Below are 19,294 nucleotides of genomic sequence, written 5' to 3' on the forward strand. Positions count from 1 at the left end.
CCGAGGAGCTCCTCCACTTAACTGCCTTAAATCTTTTACCAAGGACCAGATCTTGACAAAATTCAGAGTAAGCCAGCCCCACGATTATGTGGGTTTTCACTAACCAAACACAAGCTTTAGTTGTCCATATTGTGAGGTTCAATGACTGTGCACCTGAGAAAGGCTGCCATGGATTCCAATGTCTTGCACAAATATATTCATGAAACCTTCACCCGGCAAAATATTCTTAACCACAACAATCCCTAACGAAAGGAATTTTGTCTAGGTAAAGCATTTGCATGGATGTTGTTCTTGATCCTGAACTCTGCAAACAAGGCAAACAAGACAAAAATGTTTACCTTGATCAAGAGAGCCTACAAATGACACCACCAAGAAGCCTTGAATGTCAGATTCCTCCCACTGAGAGACTCCAATGACTCAACAAGAACGTTCCTCAAGAATTGGAGGATAATGTAAACATCTTAATAAATCCTTCCTGATATCAGGGATTCCACAAGAAACAATTTTGTCCTTGATTACTGAACTATTGGACGGACGCAAGCCAACATGCTGGACCACTGGCACCAAACCCTAGATTCACGAACCCACAAACGTCTTTTTGCACTACCGAAAACCAGAGGAACTTTATATTACCAAACCTTCTTTCAGTGGAAGACAACTTCATAGATTTGTGGCATGTGTCCCTTTGATGCTCATATAACTTGTTACTGTGGCGAGGCAAATGTGCTCTTGGCTACTATGATGGACTACCAAAAGGATTTTGTAAATCCCTTTGTTCTGAGCAGAGGGGTATCTATCCATGCCTTTAGATGAAGCATGAAGGGTTTTGTTATAGACAGGTACAGTGCCCAATTATCTGATATTACCAGGGTCTTAATGGTAAGAAAATTGGAGTGCCCCTACAAAAGCTCAAGATCTGTAAACCCCTATGAGTTAAATATGAAGCTATGAGCATTCTCCTCTAGTTGGAAGAGCTTCAGAGCCTTACAAAACATTGAAACGGGGAGTGTGCACACATCCAGGTTAAAACAAACCTGGAGTAGTATATCCGCTAACCATGCCACGAGATGCTGAATTGACGAGTAATTGGTCAAATGTTGATTTCCACAACACGGCACACCTGATGGTGCAGACCCATCCATGGGGATGAACTGGATCTTCCAACTCGGGAGTCGGCTGATCTGCCAAAACCTGGTTCATCGCCCAAACTTGCCAGTCTGATTCTGGAAAGGCATAAAATGGGCTACAGGAGGTCATGTTTAGACGAGAAAAGAATGAGTAGCTAAATGGAATAATTCCCGAAGGTTTGAGAAAGTTCCAACTGGAGTCAGGGATTGTTCCGTCCAGATAATTCAGAAACAACAAGTTGTGAATCTCATTCTTCTGATTGTAACGAGCTACGCATTCCTCAAACAACTGGAACACAAAGAGCTACCCATTCCTCAAAACTGAAACATGACAAGCTGCCAATTCCTCAAATATATAAAGCATGATGAGCTGCTCAATTGTTCAAATCTGGAATGCCACCACTAAAACTGAGTCTGAAAAATAATTATCTTCACCTTAGAACCGAATTTACAAGACAGTTCATCTTCAGGCTCTTAGCCACACAATTGATCAGTAAATCTTGAACTCTTTCACATAAAGGGATGCTCTTCCTTTCCAACTACTTTTAGTTTAGCAGGCACAATTAGGATATTCAGGTGAATGTTCCAAGCTAAGCCACACCTACCGTAGACAGCTCACTGGTCTGATAAACTGGCTTCTTTTCTAACTGGGAGAATCATCCCTACAAGGAACAAAATATGCTATGGCTTGGCATTTTCCCTTTCTTACACACATCCTACTTTCTCTCTAACCATCTCAGAGAAAAAGAAGTTAGTTTTGGGTACCCCTATTTGACCAGTGACTGCTGAACCTGTATATCTCTCATGGACCTTCATTTGTTAGGACAATGTTCTAGATACAGGCCAATACCGTAGAGACTGACCGTAAATAAAACATATGATCAGCATCCAAGGACCCTCTCCACCAAGCTAGGACTATGGAGGGCCAGGAAATGGCTGCTCATGACTCTGCAGGTAGACTTAGGGTCCTCCATACCCAGCATCCTTAGCTTACAAGGATGGTGAGGTTGCAGACTACTAGAAATTAATGAGCTTGAGTGGGTCTAACTCCCGTCCAGCAGAATGCCTGGCACACACACAATAGGATACCACAAACCAGTTATAGGTAACAGATTGAATGGAGAATCATGTTCCTTCTCATAAGTCTGAACTATGTAGCAAGTTTCCTGAGGCATATCTCTCCCTGGATAGTATATACCACTCTATCCAGGGAACCAAAAATTTGCCAGGTCCTGCATGGAAAATGGCTTAGCCACTCTGAAGGTGGAGCTAAACTACTAGGGATCGGAGTTCTCCAAACTGACATCTTATTGGTTTCTTCTTGCTGTCTCAAAAAGTTACACCAGACCATTTACCTTTAGCAATGAAGACCTATCCGGCTACTGCCTACCTGGAAACTGTATCTGGTGGCAACAGCTTGAGGGTTCCTAACGTACAGTACTCCATGAAGTCTGTTTCTAACGCATTACATGAAGTGTGACTAATGCAGTCGAGGGGTAAGGACTGCTGACAGTATAACCAGTATGAGACTTTCTTTGCCATAAACTGAGGTCCATGTTGGGTAGCAAGCATGGCCTGGGTGGAAAATCATGTGGCAAAAGAGTGAGCGTATCATTAATCCTGCCAAGACCAACAAAAGCATCTGCAGATTAGGTTAAAACAAATCAATAGGCTTATCAGTACTGTTTTAAGGGAGATATGAGAAAACTGATTACCAGCAGCCTTAAGGGAGTAAGTCTTAGCCCACTGAATATCTTAGTCAAGTCTTATTCCTGTCATTATTACCAGAACTGTTGAGCCTTTCCTTAAAGTCATTGGACATTAAAGATACAAATGCCTCCAAACTTTGTAAAGACATGCTTATGCATATATCGGAGCTAAACCAGCAGTCTTAGCCACTTCAATCAATTCACTAGTGTGCTAGACCTCTCAATGCAAGAAGTACAGTACTTGCAACAATATTTCTATGCTTAGTTTCTCTATCTTCATTCCACGATTCAACGAAGTCAAGATAAAGCTGCATTTCCATGTTCCTTAGATCTTTTTTCCATAGAGCACCATTTACCCAGTAAATGGTACTGTATGCATGGTGAGGATTGAAGAACTTGAAAAACTTTCCTCATTTTAGTTATGGTACAGTGGAACAACTTATCACATCAAAAATTTAGGAGGTATACCTTAGTACCTTGACTATTGCTAAATCAAACTATTTACAATGCCTTGGAGAAAAAAAAAAAAAAAAAGGAAGAGCTGCCCAAGATGTGCTGGTGCTAAAGTCCAACAAGAGAGAATGGCAGGGAGAAAAAGGAGCAGCTAACCATTCACCTGGGAAGCTTTTTGGCAATGCGGGAGTTTAGCAAGGATAGGGAACACTACACAAGGAAGTGTATCATACTGATAGGAAGAGCTGTAGAAATTTCTACTTATAATTAAGGTTTAAAGCCATCCCTTCAAGAGGAACAGCATTAAATGTTAGCGAGGTTCACTGAAATAAGTAGTACATCAATTATTGAGTTTTCAATTCCATAGCCTAGCATACACTAAATGATATTGGACAAACTTCCCTTACTTAGGATTCAACGTGTCAGCATATTCTAGTCCATTTTCCTAGGAGAGTATAAGTGTAAATCCCCTTCCCAAAGAGCCTGCTTTATTATAGACATTAATATCTTATAAATCCACATACATTAGTCTAGTTCTCATAGGCTTTGATTGGTGTATTAGACTACCTAAATCATCCTAAAGCAGACTGGAATTCACTCCCCTTATTAACAATGAATTAACAAAGGTCAACAAAACGGTTTGCTGGACTGCACCTAATTGCAATTAATCAGCCTTTGGTTACAAATACAGTATTGCATTTGAGAATAATGCTGTAAAAGTTACATGATCATATACGCTCTTCCTACATAACTAACCCTTTTCTTATATTGGCTTTTACCCTTGTTTGTTCAGGCATGTAAAAAAATCCCAACCTACTCTATACCTCAACTAGTTACCTCCATACATAATATACTTTCTTTACTTGATTACTTCAACATTCATACTAATCAAAACGAAAAAAATCTCAGTATTTTGAAATCTGTCTTCTTGAGCCACCATCTCATGACTCTTCCCAATATGTTACAATCTTTCCACCTCACTACGGCTATAATTAACATTCTAATGATACCTCATTACGATCTTCTAAATTTTTTTAGTACCTATGTCTCTGATGCTTAGCGAGTTTGTCGTACACTTATCAAACATTTTTGCTTTCCCCATTAATGGAATTTTTCCTCTTTTTTCCAGTGGTCTAGCAAAAACTATTTAATCCATGACACAGTTCTTTTCTTCCTGCTTGACAGTAATGTGTAACCAAAGTGATAGAAATTTTCTATCTCTTCTGTGACCCTACAATCATCACAAAAATTCTCCATTAGTTTTTTAATACATTTCAGATATCAAAAACCTTTCAGCTCATATATGTATATATTTAGCAATCACTCCCACAGTTCAAAATCATTTGCTATGTGTATTAGTTAGACAATAGTAGTAAACCATCACACTTCCTCCATTATTATTATTATTATCATCATTTGCTAAGCTGCAACCCTAGTTGGAAAAGCAGGATGCTATAAGCCCAGGGGCTCCAACAGGGAAAACAGCCCAGTGAGGAAAGGAAACAAGGAAATAAATTAATTTTTTTAAGAACAGCAACAATATTAAAATAAATATTTCTTATATAAACTATAAAGGCTTTAACAAAACAAGAGGAGGAGAAACAAGAGAGAACAGTATGCCTGAGGGTACCCTCAAGCAAGAGAACTCTAACCCAAGGCAGCGAAAGACCATGGTACAGAGGTTATGGCACTACCCAAGACTTGAGAACATTGGTTTGATTTCGGAGTATCCTTCTCCTAGAAGAGCTGCTTACCATAGCTAAAGAGTCCCTTCTACCCTTACCAAGAGGAAAGTAGCCACTGACCGATTACAGTGCAGTACTTAACCCCTTGAGAGAGAAAAAAATGTTTGGTAATCTCAGTGTTGTCAGGTGTATGAGGACAGAGGAGAATGTGTAAAGAATAGGCCAGACTATTTGGTGTATGTGTAGGCAAAGGGAAAATGAACCGTAACCAGAGAGAAAGATCCAATGTAGTACTGTCTGGGCAGTAAAAAGACCCCATAACTCTCTAGCGGTAGTATCTCAACGGGTGGTTGGTGCCCTGGCCAACCTACATTGAGCTTTCCTAACTATATTCTTTGTTTTGCTTCCTTCTAGTCACAATTACCTTATAGAGTTTTGCTAATGAATTTTCAGTCATCTCATCTATAGTCTGCTCTTCCACTTACATACATTTCCCCAATTCTGTTTCGTACACAGAGCAGTTCCCACGAAACTATCCTCCTGCACTCTTTTGAAGATTCCTCCATTAATAAAATAATCTACATTTTCAAAATCCACATATGTTGCACATATCTATTTCTTTATTCCCTGAGGTTTAGAAATTTCAACAAATTTTCCTAACCTGTCCTTTAATCCCTTCTTCGATATATTCTCATAGAATCCCCCCACGGAGACCGTGTTCTCCCATATTCAATCATGTATACAGTAATTCAAGACTCCGTGTTCTGGGTCTATCTCTTTTTTGGCTAAGGATTCTAATATTGTAAGCTCATGCATGGCCAGCTCTCTAACAGAACACAATTATCATAGCTAGTACCAATAAATGCTAACGGCAATGTTAACCTATATCAAAGTCAAATGACTTCAATTCACCTTGACAGTACAACAGACCATGCTGACCTACATCAATGTTGAAACAAAGTCAAGTTGTCCTGACAGCTGATCAGAAAGTTACATGAAAATGGGAATAGGAGGGACTCTATCAAGAATCTTAGTCTCTTGTTCTACGTACTGTACTGGATTGGAAAATTTTCATTAATACAAGGAGCACAGGATGTACATCACTTACAAAGTGTATATGTAAATCTCTAGGGGTTCACATATCTACAAATCAAAATAGGAATGAGTTTGCAGTGATTTGATCTATGCACATTAATGCTCAAGAAGCTTTTAAAGTTATAACAATCTAAAACACTCTGGTTACCAAGAGAGGAACTTATCCGATACAAAAGGTATACCGTATAAGATCAAGGTACAAGTATCTAGGGAAACACTAAAATTGAATGGTAAAATTTTTACATAATTTTGAACTAGACTAAGGACTAACTAAAAAATTTGAGGGGTTACAATTGTAAAGAATTCCAGTAGACTTCAATGGCTATTGGGTTTTGAGAACCTTTAACTTAGTGTAATACCAATAGATAACAATGATGATGCTCAAACTATAATGATAACTCTTGGGACATTCTTAATGGAATGCTAAAAACTGATCTTCCAAAACAGTTATAGGTTTACTGACATCTCCGTTCAAATATACAACATAATCTGGATTGTAAATACTCTCTCTACATCACCTGCCCTTTGACAATCAAGAATGGATCTTCCTTCGTTGTAAGTACATTAAAAATTCTTTTCCATATGGCAATAGTATCTGTACTGTAGTTTCCTTCCATTTTTACCTTGTACTTCTTCACCTAACCACCATATATGAAAATAAAATTTATTATCTAATTACTGAACAGCTACTTGGTTACTACATTTTGCTATCAGCTACCATTTCCTTCACAAGTATTAAAAGTTACCTATTAAAAATAAATCTTCAGGCCTTCAACCTTGTTTCAAGACCAGTGCTTACCGGTTGTGATTGTACCCATCGAATAGGTTTTCAAACCTTTATGAACTCTGTTGTAGACAAAAATTTTCTAATCTAAACCATTTTCTCTCACCTTTCAAAATAACAAAACTACGGGTAATTCAGACAATGGCAACACGTCATTTTGCTAAACATTTCCAGGTAGATAAGTACCTTTTAGACAACTACAAAAGCTGTAAGAATTAATAGATAAAACAACACTCTAAAGGCATGGGATCAATGTCAGAAGAAAGGGTGTCCATATACTTACAAGAAACAAACAAAATTGAAATAGGCTCACCAAAGTTAAGTGAATTCCCTTAAAAATTGCAAAGTTAACATCATCCCTCATTTTTAGGAAAATAATTTAAAGTAATTCATATTTTAAGCATAATCCATACAGGATGAAAATCACACCAAGAGAAACCTGTGCTCATGTGATATCAACTAGAAACAAAGTGAAAATCTGAAACAATCAGAAAACTTACATTGCACTAAAAGATATTTCTATTCTCTTTCAAAATTTATTTACCTCAGAAAAAATAAGTTAAGTATGTGGCAAGCAACTAAGTTCCAAGAGAACTGCATCATATAAGAATCATTCACTGTAGGTTGTAAGAGCCATTTGGTACAGTATTGAAAAGAACGCTTTCAGTTACTGACAGGTCTGTATGAAAGAAATCGACACGGTATTGGGGAATGAGTGAAAAGTATTAATTTAAGAAACTATATCTTACTTTATGGCAATTCGGCAAAATATTTTTTTTTCAAATGTCATCTTTTAAGATACTGTAAAAAAAAAAAACACCACAGGGATTGTTAATTAAAGTTATAAATAATTTTGTGCTAAATTTTTAATTAAACTAGATGAAAACGATACTGTTGCAGCTTTACAAACATCAATCTTTGAAAATTGCACTAACATATTTATGGCAGCCTGATTTTTTATGTTACCGAGATATTCAAGTTTTCAGCCCTACAACTTAACACTGTTGCACAATCTATTTTCCTTTCCTCCATTATGAAATAGAGAAGGGTTGTTATGTATATAAAAGAAAACAAAAATAAAAAATTTACTGATCTGCCCTGGCATCACAGACCACAGGTTTCTGGGTTGAATTTCATTAGTATGGTTTTTGTAAAGAGAAAAAATTAACTGGAATTTGATACTCTAAATCTCAAGATGAAAGTTTTAAGGCAAAATGATCCCATACCTAGAGAGTTAACAGCAACTGGTAACACTCACCGCTTGTTGAGATGCAGGATCATCGCTACTGAAGAGGTTGTGGGGGAAACCCCCTTCCCCTTCATCCCCCCAACCCAACATGGGAGGACCCTGAGGTGAAGATAAGAAATGGTTGGCTTTTACAGATAATTCAGAAAAAAACGCACAAAATAATGGCCAATACAATTAACTAGTCCTTTGAAACAACACACATTATTTTAGTAAATGAAAATAGCAGACTTCCAACAAAGCAGCTATTTGATTACATGATTACACTAACTATTAAAGGAAAAAGGCACAAGTAATCTTTTACGATAATTCCAACAATACCGTAAGCCAAACTCTTTGAATATGATCAAGAGTAACCCATTACTTTTATCTAAAGTAGCAATTTCAATTTTCTTTATTTATCATCCATAAAACTATTTTCCTTTTATAATCACCTCACATTGCTAACAATTAACATATAAAAAAATCTAAGTCACATAAGAATTATTTAAGATTATGAATAAGTAATGATACACTGCAGTGAGAACAAAGACTACATACCCCTTGTAACCCCGAGGGCCCAGGCAATTGGTCAGCACCATACGAGTCCATTTGGTCATGTTCCTCCTTCTCTATCTCTCCACTATGGCTTTGGTAATCAGTAAAATCGTTATTACTAGTCTCATCCTCATCACCTATATCACCTCCCCCCTCTTCCCCTCGATCCGCAAGGACCTCCTTAGAACCACTGTCTGTCCCTTCGTCCACCTCCACTTTGATCATTTGCACTGGAAGCATCGAAGCTTCAGAAGTTCTTTGAGATGACGAGGACGACTGAGAAGTTTCAGTTGACCTCTGAGACAACGGGTCAGGAGAGGGCCTATGCGCAGAGCCCTGAGAAGAACTTTGCTGCTCTTGTCTCCCTCTTAAATTATCACTGTGTCTTGACTCTTGATGCAACCCGGAAGGAGGCAACATGGACTGTGATGGCACGAGTGACTCAGGTACAGACGACTGTTGAGAAGGTGCATGACTAGGCACTGACGATGTGGAAGGAAGATGAGAGGAAGAGGACGATGACGACAGGGAAGAACCCCTAGGAACAGGAGAATGGAGGCTCCTCCCCCGTTCCCCTGAATCTCGTCTTTTTCGTTTGGCAGGAGGGCTGTCCTCCCTTCTTTCAGGTACATTATTTGGCCCCTTTTTCTGGGATTTGGTTGGGTCTTCATCTGGCACTGCAAGACCTTTTATTCGCAAACACTCAGCAGCTTTAATGAGTCCTGCTAGCTCACTCTGCCGGACGTCCACTTCCCCTATATACATATAATCTAACAAGGCATCTAAGTCAGATTTCTTTATATCTTTGAGCACTACAACTGGATTTTTACAAGGAGTCTTTTCAAATATCTCTGCAAAGTAATCACTACATGTTGACATCACAAGTTTGTGCACTGGATAAAACTTCCCTTCACATGCTAACGTTGCGTCTGTGTAGGTATGCTGTAAGGAGAATACAAAACAAATTACTCTATCAATTCAATAACCATAAAATAAACTGCTAAAGTACTGAACCTAGGCACAACAATAGCAGTAAATATATTTTTTTTTTTAATTTAGGGTCTACAAAACGCTCAATTCTCTTCAAGTATACAACTGAATTATCTTGAAGTATAAAATATTAATGAGATAACACTTCAACAAAATTAAAGCAATTTAACTTTAAATGTAACCTAAATAAAATCTTTACATTAGTTGACCATAACGAGCATGGCAAGATTTCTATTAACCACGCCTACTGTACATTATACAGTATATAACAAGTATTTTGGCACAATTAATTCTAGTAGTCGGTACAAAAACCGAACCTTGTGGGTTCCACTTAATACTTTACTTACTTTTCCTCTTACTTCACTAAGAATATGAAAGAATGTGGATTTATGGTTGTTCCACTTTAACGACAAAAGTCCGTCCTCCATTTTGCTCCTATCTCTGAAAAGAAACAAGTCCGTCAGACAAAACTTGATATATATACATACATACATACATATACCAAAGGCACTTCCCCCAATTTTGGGGGGTAGCCGACATCAACAAGAAACAAAACAAAAAAGGGGACCTCTACTCTCTACGTTCCCTGATATATATATATATATATATATATATATATATATATATATATATATATATATATATATATATATATATATATATATATGTCAATTTTTACATGGCATTTAAAATTTCAATAATAAACTAACCAATAGCAATAACTGAATCAGAATCAATCACAATTTGTCATGACATCTAAAAGGAATTTGTATTTTTTCTAACTATATACAAACCCTAGTCCTTTAATAGGAGTATGATTTCAGAAGCCCGAATGAGCGTTAGAATTTACCGAGGTAGTTATAAGCACCAGCAGAAGGGGAAGCCTTCCCACTTGACAGTCAATAAAATGGGGTTTACACAGTCAAACGGATCATCAAACACTTCAAAGAAGTGGAGTCAGCCACAGGTGCATAATGTTTGTGGACAATGAAGCCCGGCCCACAAGACAGGCGAGAACAGACTTTCTTTGAACCGTTCGACAACCAAATACACCGTTCACACATTTGAACGTCACTTCAAACACTTGTCTCTCGAACCGCGTTCAACTAACTGTTCGACTGTGTAAACCCGCCTTAAGACTAGCAATTTTGACCTTCGGGCCTGAAACTTGCAAGGTGGTTTAGCAGGAAGTTTAACTTAAAAGACTGATAAAATAAAAATTATTTCTAAATTTGTGACTTGTTCCTACACAAATACAAACCACCATCCCTTCCTGGGATTTCCCACAGCACCTGGTCCTATGCAGGAGCAAAGGTGATGACACTACACTGCCAAACTAATGGACTAGTCATAGGGATGTACAAGGCATAAAGGTTAGGCTCGTACCAAGAATAAGTGGTGCTCGGTCACAGGAAAACCTATATCCTCACATGGAATACGTTGTTCAAATGTATTCGTAGCTATAAGAAATGGGTTTTGAATGCATTCTATCCCTCCTACCCCTCATTTGGGAGGATGGGAGATATACTTTTTAAAAGCCTTTTCAAGAGATCCGGCTGTAAACAAACGTTCAGTCATGAAGCTCACCCGCATATGACATCCAGTCCAGCTCATTGCAGCAACAACTGCTCCCCGAGAGAGGGAAGAAAAGAAGGGTTAAAAAAACAATCATTCTACTTTTCTTTCTCAGCTTAAAAACTGCCATCTTAGATGAGATGCATCTTGCCTCGAGAGCTAGGTTGGCTACACAACCTGTTGAGCAGCCACCAAAAGACCAAGAACTTGTTAGTATACTTCCAAAGGAGTGGGAGGTAAAAGATATTTGTCGTCAGCAGTCTATATCTTGACACCTGAGCGACAGACAAGGAATGCTCAAAACACCTCTCGAGTATAGACAAATGAATGTCTGGTAGTATGTTCCTCTTGTCTGGATTGAATCTTGCTTACAGCTATATGGAGTTGTCTATGTCTATTGCCCTGATGTGCACGTGCTTCGTCAACTGAAAAAAATTGTATATGGCAATCCCTCATTACCTGTTGATGTCCTCACTAGCAGAAAGACCCTTATCACTGTTGGAAAGCTTGCAGTGCAAGAAAACTTGCTTGCATTTCCAACAGGTTGACATGCTGAAGCTTTCCTCTGGGGACCACAACCGTGAAGTGACTTTTTCCTGTAAGTGTGCGTGCACAACCTCTACTGGGATGTTTTCGTAGTTTAGCTATGAGGAAAGATCATCCGGTACCTCCTGCTCTGCTGGAAGATGGGATGAGCATCAATGGCTACAGACTAATGACACTTCATACACCACTGAACCGACTGATGGTGGAGACGCCTGTGTGGAAAGAGTTTCTCCAACAAAGGAAGATGTCCTAGAAGAGAAGTTGGGAGTTCTAGCTTGATGAATGGTTGTACTACATATCTAAGACAGCTGATGCCGTTAGCATAACCAGGAACTTCATAGTATGTTTGGGTGCGACACTTGACTTTTCAAAAACTTTTGAGGCTCGGTTCTTAGGAAAGGTTTTCGCGTCTTCCGCTTCCGAAGCTCGGCCAAGAAGGAGGCAAAGAGAGATGAAGTCTCCCTACGAAGGACTTCCATGAGCCATGAGGCCTGAGGAGAATCCCCCAAGACAGACAAGGGGTAGAGTGGCTGGTTCGGTAGTCATAAACTCTAACAGAGAGAGAGGGTAATTATCAATCAAAGGGAGATCTCGAACACTTGCTTGTCCTCAAGAGAGGGGTATCCCCTGAGGGAGGCATCTCTTATCTGTGCATGGGAACCCTTGGAGTCAAGGTATTTTTGGTACCTGTCGTCCATAGGTGGATCATAGCTCCCAGGAGACCTTGACACCACGAGGGGGATAGAGACTGGCCTAAATGAGGCTTATGATGGTGGCGCTGTAACCGATTCACAGCTCTAAAGAGCTCCTGGAACCATGGTGCATCCTTCACAAACAACAGGCCTATGATGAGCAGTTCTTTCTAAATGAAAGGACCAATAGGCTCATGCGTGTTACAGGGGTAGTGCGAGCAGACCTTCGTAAGCAGATGGTGCTCGCCTGCTCACCACACCAGAATGTAGTGGGCGAGTGTGCAACGAAGTACAAGATTCTCCCTCGCAACTAGGGCCTGTTCGTCCACGAGCTGTAGCAACGTGAACAGGGCCATTAACACTTGTCAGGAACCTGCAGGAGGTTAACGAGTTACCTTGCGTATTTCAACAGGAAGTATTTACGCACTCGTATGGAAAAAAGCAGTGATGAAGGGGCTTGTTTGTGAACACTAGCTGCCATTGCTCACAAGCAAAACCTACCCCATAAGGAGCTGAAGCTCGAGGCAGTGACACCCAAGATTTATTCCTCATGAGAATTGCTATGCATAGTGGCACTATAGCAAGGGGGCTGAGACTGCAAGAAGTCGACAGTTGTCAACATATGGATGCTCCGAAGAGCTGGAGTGAGGCACAGATGAGTCTAAAGCCTGCCTACCAAATACTTGAGGGAGAGACCACTTAGGAGAAGGCAAAGCACTTTCATGTTGGCAAGGAGGACCACCTTGGAGGATGGAGGAACATAGCGTTTCTCTTGCTGAGGATCATGGGAAGCCATGGCCAACCCATGCGGAGGTAGATGCGTGCTCCTGCTGTGCCACAAGCTTCAGCACCTCCCTCCAACAGCTGTTCCTTATAGAGGGAACCCGAAAGCCCGTAGCAAGGCCAGAGCTGATGCATAGCTAGGAGACAGGACCCTCAACACCTGAGGGTTGTATGGGGATCAAAACGGCCATGACTTACTCATTCCTCCTCCGGAGGAAACAGAAGGAGCAGTGAGCAGGAAGCGGAAAAAGAAGTCCTGACTTCTTTGGCCTTGAAGGCAACCATGAGGGAGAAGAATCCCTTTTTGCCTTCTGTCACACTGTATTGATCCCACTGGGAGAATGGCCATTCCCAACACTCTCCGCAAGAACACGCCTGAGTGCAGGAGTGGTTCTCTGCACACATGGCAAAGGACACAAGACTTTCTGGAGGGAACACCATAAAAGAGGCTTAGGGGGAAGGAAGCCCATAGCCAGCATTTCTTAAAGGGGGAACCTGAAAACAGCTAGGAAGGAAAGCTCTGATGTATAGCTAAAAGCAAAAGGGCACTCCGTACCCCAGGGTAATCCGGGGATCAAACGATTATCACTCTTGCTCATTCATCCTCCAGAAAAGACAGAACAACCAGTCAGCGGGTAGTAGACGAGACGCCGGAGTAAGAAGTCAGGACTTCCTCAACCTTGAAGACGACCACGAGGGAGAAAATCCCTTTGAGACTTCCTCTTCTATCTCCCACAGTACTGGTGGAGATAGCCACTCCTGACACTGCATGGAGACGCCTCCTATCTGAATGCAAGGCAAAGGAAATGAGGATCCGTCTCCCGAGCTAACATAAAAAGGGCCAAAGAGCAATGTTCAATGCCAGGATATTAGCAGCCCTCAAAAATACCATACAAACCAGTGAAAAGAAAAATTGAGTTTGAAGACAATTGTTTTTATCTGTTTTTACAGGAAAGAAACAGAACGTCTGCTCTCCGAGCCAAAAAAATAAAGTTATGTAATATACTGGACGTGTATGTGAGCAGGGTGACTGGTCTAACACCCAACTCGCTGTGGGTTGTTTACATCACGTAAAAAGTTTATATAGTTTTCAGCTATGCCTATCATAGCAGTGTGGTTTAGACAAAGAGATAAAAGTAGCGTACTTATATACTGTATAATATGAAGGAGAAACCAGATAACAGAGGAATAGAAAACGATATTAAATACCTAGGTATCAAGGTAGATGACAGTAGGAACATGTTCAAAACACAGAAAAGTGAAATGATTGTTAAGGCTTAAAGGCTAGCTATTCTTACATATTCAATCATAGAAAAAAGTTGCAATAAAATACTGACAGGGAAAACATACTGGAAAATGTAGCACTACCTACTATATTATATGGAACAAATGTAATTAACTTTTCAACAGAAACTGAAATAGATAAGTTGCAGAGAATTGAGAATGGAGTGTATAGAAGGATATTATGGGGTGTAAAGAATAAAACAATTGTAGCCTTGAGAGGGGATATAGGATGCAGGGGATGGAAAGCTGAGGTACCCTAATAGCATTTATAAGGGAGAAAAGGACATACTAACAGCAATAGTCAATGATATGGAAGAAAAAGAGAAGTGGTCAATGCATGTGAAGAAGTATGCTGAAGAGTGTGGGATAGAGATGAGAGAAGTCAAGAGATGTACGAAAGAGGACATAAAGAAGAGAACAAGAGAATGGGACACAAGCAAATGGAAGAGTGAAATGGAATGCAAGGAGAGTCTGATTCTGTATAAAACTGGAAAAGTGAAATCAAAGAGGAAGTATATGACAACAAATTTTCATCAATTTTATTATCCAGAGCAAGGGCAAACACACTGGGCTTAAATATAAAAAAAGACACCAAAGTGGAAATATAAAATGCTAACCTTCATGTTATATTGTCCACAGTATAGTGATATAAGATTTAAACACAATAGAACTCCAACAACAATACGAAGAAGATAGTGCACAAAGTTGGAAAATTCTTTTTTTGTGAAGAAAATATTGAAAATAATAAGTGTACTACAACAAATGTGGGTGAAAAGAGACAAACTAGTGAAAAAAAGGGACACAAAACTAAAGGCCACAAAGGCGAAGCCTCACCGTGAACCTAAACCTGCCAGAACATAATAAACATAGTAAAGGGTGAAAAGTTTGGAGTTTGCATATGTGTAGGAACAAGTACATTTTGGGATCCGTATTTTGTATACCGTACACACTGTACACATACTTTGCATCCTTATTATTGGCAATGAGTCCAATATATTATCTAAACCGTTATAGGTTTTCAAAACTGGAATACACAATGTAATTAAAGTTATTCTATTTTTATCATGTTAATAATGAAAGCTTAGGGTAGTGACGTGTGTATGATGGTCTGATAATGGGAAACGGAAGTAAAGTCCATGTTCGACAGAGGTTGGAGAGCGAATCTACAACTTGATATTTTGTTAGGTTTGTATAGTTGAGATAAACTAGACAAATGAAATAGCGTTAGCATCAAAATACTAGCCTATAAAAATAATGCAAGTACAGTAGCGAAAAAGGTTACGTTTGCAAGAACATAGGAACAAGGATATAATGTTAAACCGCGAGTGAAATGAGCTATGGCCGAGCAAAAAGTAATTGAATTAAGTCATAAAGTAAATTCTTCCCTCTATATATATATATATATATATATATATATATATATATATATATATATATATATATATATATATATATATATATATATATATATATATGTCTTAAAATATTTTAATTATTCAATTCAAGCCTTAACCTCAACAGGTAACCAACGTAGATCGATCAGTGCAGGAGTTATTCTCTCCCGGAATTTAATGCCTTTTATTAGTCTAGCCGCACGTAGACGTGCTGTGAAATAAGTTAAAACAAACCAAATATCTGACCACTAACAATTCTTTTCTATTAAAATACAGATTAGGAAAGATAATGTCCTAACATGCATTAACCTTAGGCATACCATAAGGTAAATTACTTCGGTGGACGGTAGGTAAAAATATAGTAGCATTATACTTGATATATGGCTGATAATTAAATACATTTAGAGCGTAAAAATGATCATTGGTCGATATTCAAGGGAAATATCAATTACCGTTTCATGAAATAATGAACTAGCAAGTTCATTCATAAAAGTTACTCAAATCTCAAAATGTTAATAAGAACTAGTGTAACACGCTTTGAATATACAGAAATGACCTTTATGCAAAAACAGGAAAATATCCAGTGCAAGTTTATAAACATCAGAGAACAAATGAAAGTATCTTCTTTGAAGATTTCTATGAAGTGATTGAGAAAAATGAATGAGTTATTTAGTGTGGTATTGGAATATCAATTGGTGAATAATGTTGACAGTGCAACTACTTTAACTGTACGAACAAGGTAAAATGACAGTGGAGGTTCTGTAGAGTGTAGGCCTCCTCTGCTGTACAGGACCAGAAAACCGCCGTCAAACGTATAAAAAGGTAGTAAAGTGGTTTAGTTATTTTCTCATGATCGATGTAGGCCTAGTCATGCAATTTTCACGTAGCCACGTACACGTTCCGTAAGTAAAGTTACAAAATACCAAATATTACATAATCCGACAACCAACAATTCCTTTTTGTTTACCGATAAGGAAAAAATTAGCGTCCCAAGATGTGTTAGCCTAGACCTAACCTCAAGGTAAATTAGGTAGACGGTAGGTACAAAACTTAGTAGCATGGTATTTAACATACGACTAATAATTATATAAATCAAAAGTGTATAAAAACGTGAATACTTTTCACCTTCACAAGCGTCATTCTATTCCTTGAACCACGAAACTTAAAAGCGTCGTCATGAAAAACAAAGCCCCGCCTCAACGGCGGCGTCTACAACCTCAACAATAGTGACTATACAAATATAAATCTTTATTCGACGCATATCTTATATCTATCAAGTTCTAAAGATTACACCAAGTAGTTCGGCGTGATTAATAAGACGGTACTCTACATACCGGAGGTGTAATTCCCGAGACTCGGCAATATTCCACCTATTCGTAGTCTCACGTCGCCATTTTGGCCGCGCATGCGCACATGGATTTCTTGCACTGGTCAAAGGGCCCACGCCACAGATATTCAATTAATTGCTAGAAAGATAAATTATATCCTATTTTTTTTCCAAGCATAATGACTGCTTGCAGGAGGCTACTCAATGGAACAGCATTAGCAGATGGTTCCCACTCATAAAGATTGTTTATTAATGTCTATGTAATCATGGCGATTTAACTTACAGACCATTTTATCAACCTTATCAGATGATTTTTAATAATATAGCATTCTGATTTTAAAACTAGGGTCATAGCTTAGCTAGTAATAATAATAGTAACAACAACAACAACAACAACAACAACAACAACAACAACAATAATAATAATAATGATAATAATAATAATAATAATATTAATAATAATAATAATCTGCAAAATGCAAGTGTGTAAATAGCATGTTTGGTGCAAGGGTGTTCGATGAGCAGGTGTATAAACTTAAGTAACTGGTGCTCTAATAGTTATAGTTAACATATTTTAATGTGATGTTATATTTAAGCAGTAACTTTACATTTATCCATTTTCAAATGGGAGTTAAATGTAATAAAATAAAAGTAAATAATAAGGTCACCCACTTATGAAAAACTAAGTATAAGATTAATATTTGAATCTAACAGCACATTTGGATTAATTTATTAATAGTGACCTTAAAAATTATATGATAAACAAAATACTATTATCATAATATGATTCATTTTAATTTGTCAAATCTTCCAAATGCATATGTTTAAGAACCAGAGAAAATTTTGATTCATCATCATCATCTCCTCCTACGTCTATTGACGCAAAGGGCCTCGGTTAGATTTCGCCAGTCGTCTCTATCTTAAGCTTTTAATTCATCACTTTGTCACTCATCATCTCCCATTTCACGCTTCATAGTTCTCAGCCATGTAGGCCTGGGTCTTCCAACTCTTCCAGCGACTGGTGGAGCCCAGTTAAAAAAAAAAAAACTTGCCCTAATTGATTTACAATTACGTTTTATTGATATCCTTTCTTAAATGTAGGCCTACCTAGTCTAAGACTATCAAAATGTCTAGGCCTACCTATGAACTGCACGAATACGACGTATTTGCCTTATATTTCAATGCCAATCTAAAGATATTAATGAAAAAGAAGAGACAGACGAAGTTCTTAATTTTCTGTTCGTGGTTTCTTGTACATTTCTGCTTATATCGTCATCTCTAACCACATAAACACACACACACACACACACACACACACACACACATATATATATATATATATATATATATATATATATATATATATATATATATATATATATATATATATATATATATATATATATATATATATATATATATATATATATGTGTGTGTGTGTGTGTGTGTGTGTGTGTGTGTGTGTGTGTGTGTGTGTGTGTATGAGAACAAGCATAGGGAAACATTAATTTAAAAGCTCAAGATAGAGACAACTGGCGGATTCGAACCGAGGCCGTTTGCGTCAATAGGCGTAGATGATGATGATATATGTGGACAATGTGGTACAAATAAATATAAGTGTGGGTATGAGTGAGAAATAGACCATTTTATATACACAGACCACGTACGTTCATTTCGTTCGCCCTGGTTCATAATTCTTATATATTTATTGATCACAACTTTCACAAATGATTCGTCGAGGAAGACCTGAGTGATGTATTAAACGGTATTTGACGTTTAAGTGTGCGCTCTCTAGTAATGTTCTCAGAGATCAGTGGTTCCTGCTGATCTCCCAAACATTTCGTACCTTAAAGAATCTCAAGTCTCGGTAACGGAAATTTTAAGTACTTTTTTTTATATATAACTGTATAAAATATGATTCTGAATAATAAATATAACCCTATTTAGTAATGGACAGGAAAGGGATACGCTTGTCATTGATAATTGACACTTTCTGTAGTAGATAAATATGGAAACTTCTTGTGCAAAATATGATGAAGTAGCTGTTATTTGTACGCCTGCTAAGC

General features: G+C 38.2%; 1 protein-coding gene across 26 annotated transcripts in view; it reads right to left on the reverse strand.

The window, feature by feature from the left end:
* Window positions 1-17,368, reverse strand: part of LOC137651205 (longitudinals lacking protein, isoforms H/M/V-like) — a 167,665-nt gene extending 150,297 nt beyond the window's left edge. For 25 of the 26 annotated variants that reach the window (XM_068384380.1, XM_068384373.1, XM_068384384.1 and 22 more), the window contains exons 1-4: window positions 17,235-17,368; window positions 9,974-10,067; window positions 8,640-9,578; window positions 8,112-8,201 (exon numbers count right to left, since the gene is read on the reverse strand). In XM_068384380.1, the coding sequence (XP_068240481.1) occupies window positions 8,112-8,201; window positions 8,640-9,578; window positions 9,974-10,054 (1,110 nt within the window). In that variant the 5' untranslated portion in view covers window positions 10,055-10,067; window positions 17,235-17,368. Of the gene's footprint in view, window positions 1-8,111; window positions 8,202-8,639; window positions 9,579-9,973; window positions 10,068-17,025; window positions 17,124-17,234 lie in introns of those variants that run through there. The other variant, XM_068384362.1, reaches the window with a different exon arrangement.
* Window positions 17,369-19,294: the final 1,926 nt, after the last annotated feature.

Source organism: Palaemon carinicauda, chromosome 12 (genome assembly GCF_036898095.1).
Source record: "Palaemon carinicauda isolate YSFRI2023 chromosome 12, ASM3689809v2, whole genome shotgun sequence".
In the NCBI taxonomy this organism is placed as follows: domain Eukaryota; kingdom Metazoa; phylum Arthropoda; class Malacostraca; order Decapoda; family Palaemonidae; genus Palaemon; species Palaemon carinicauda.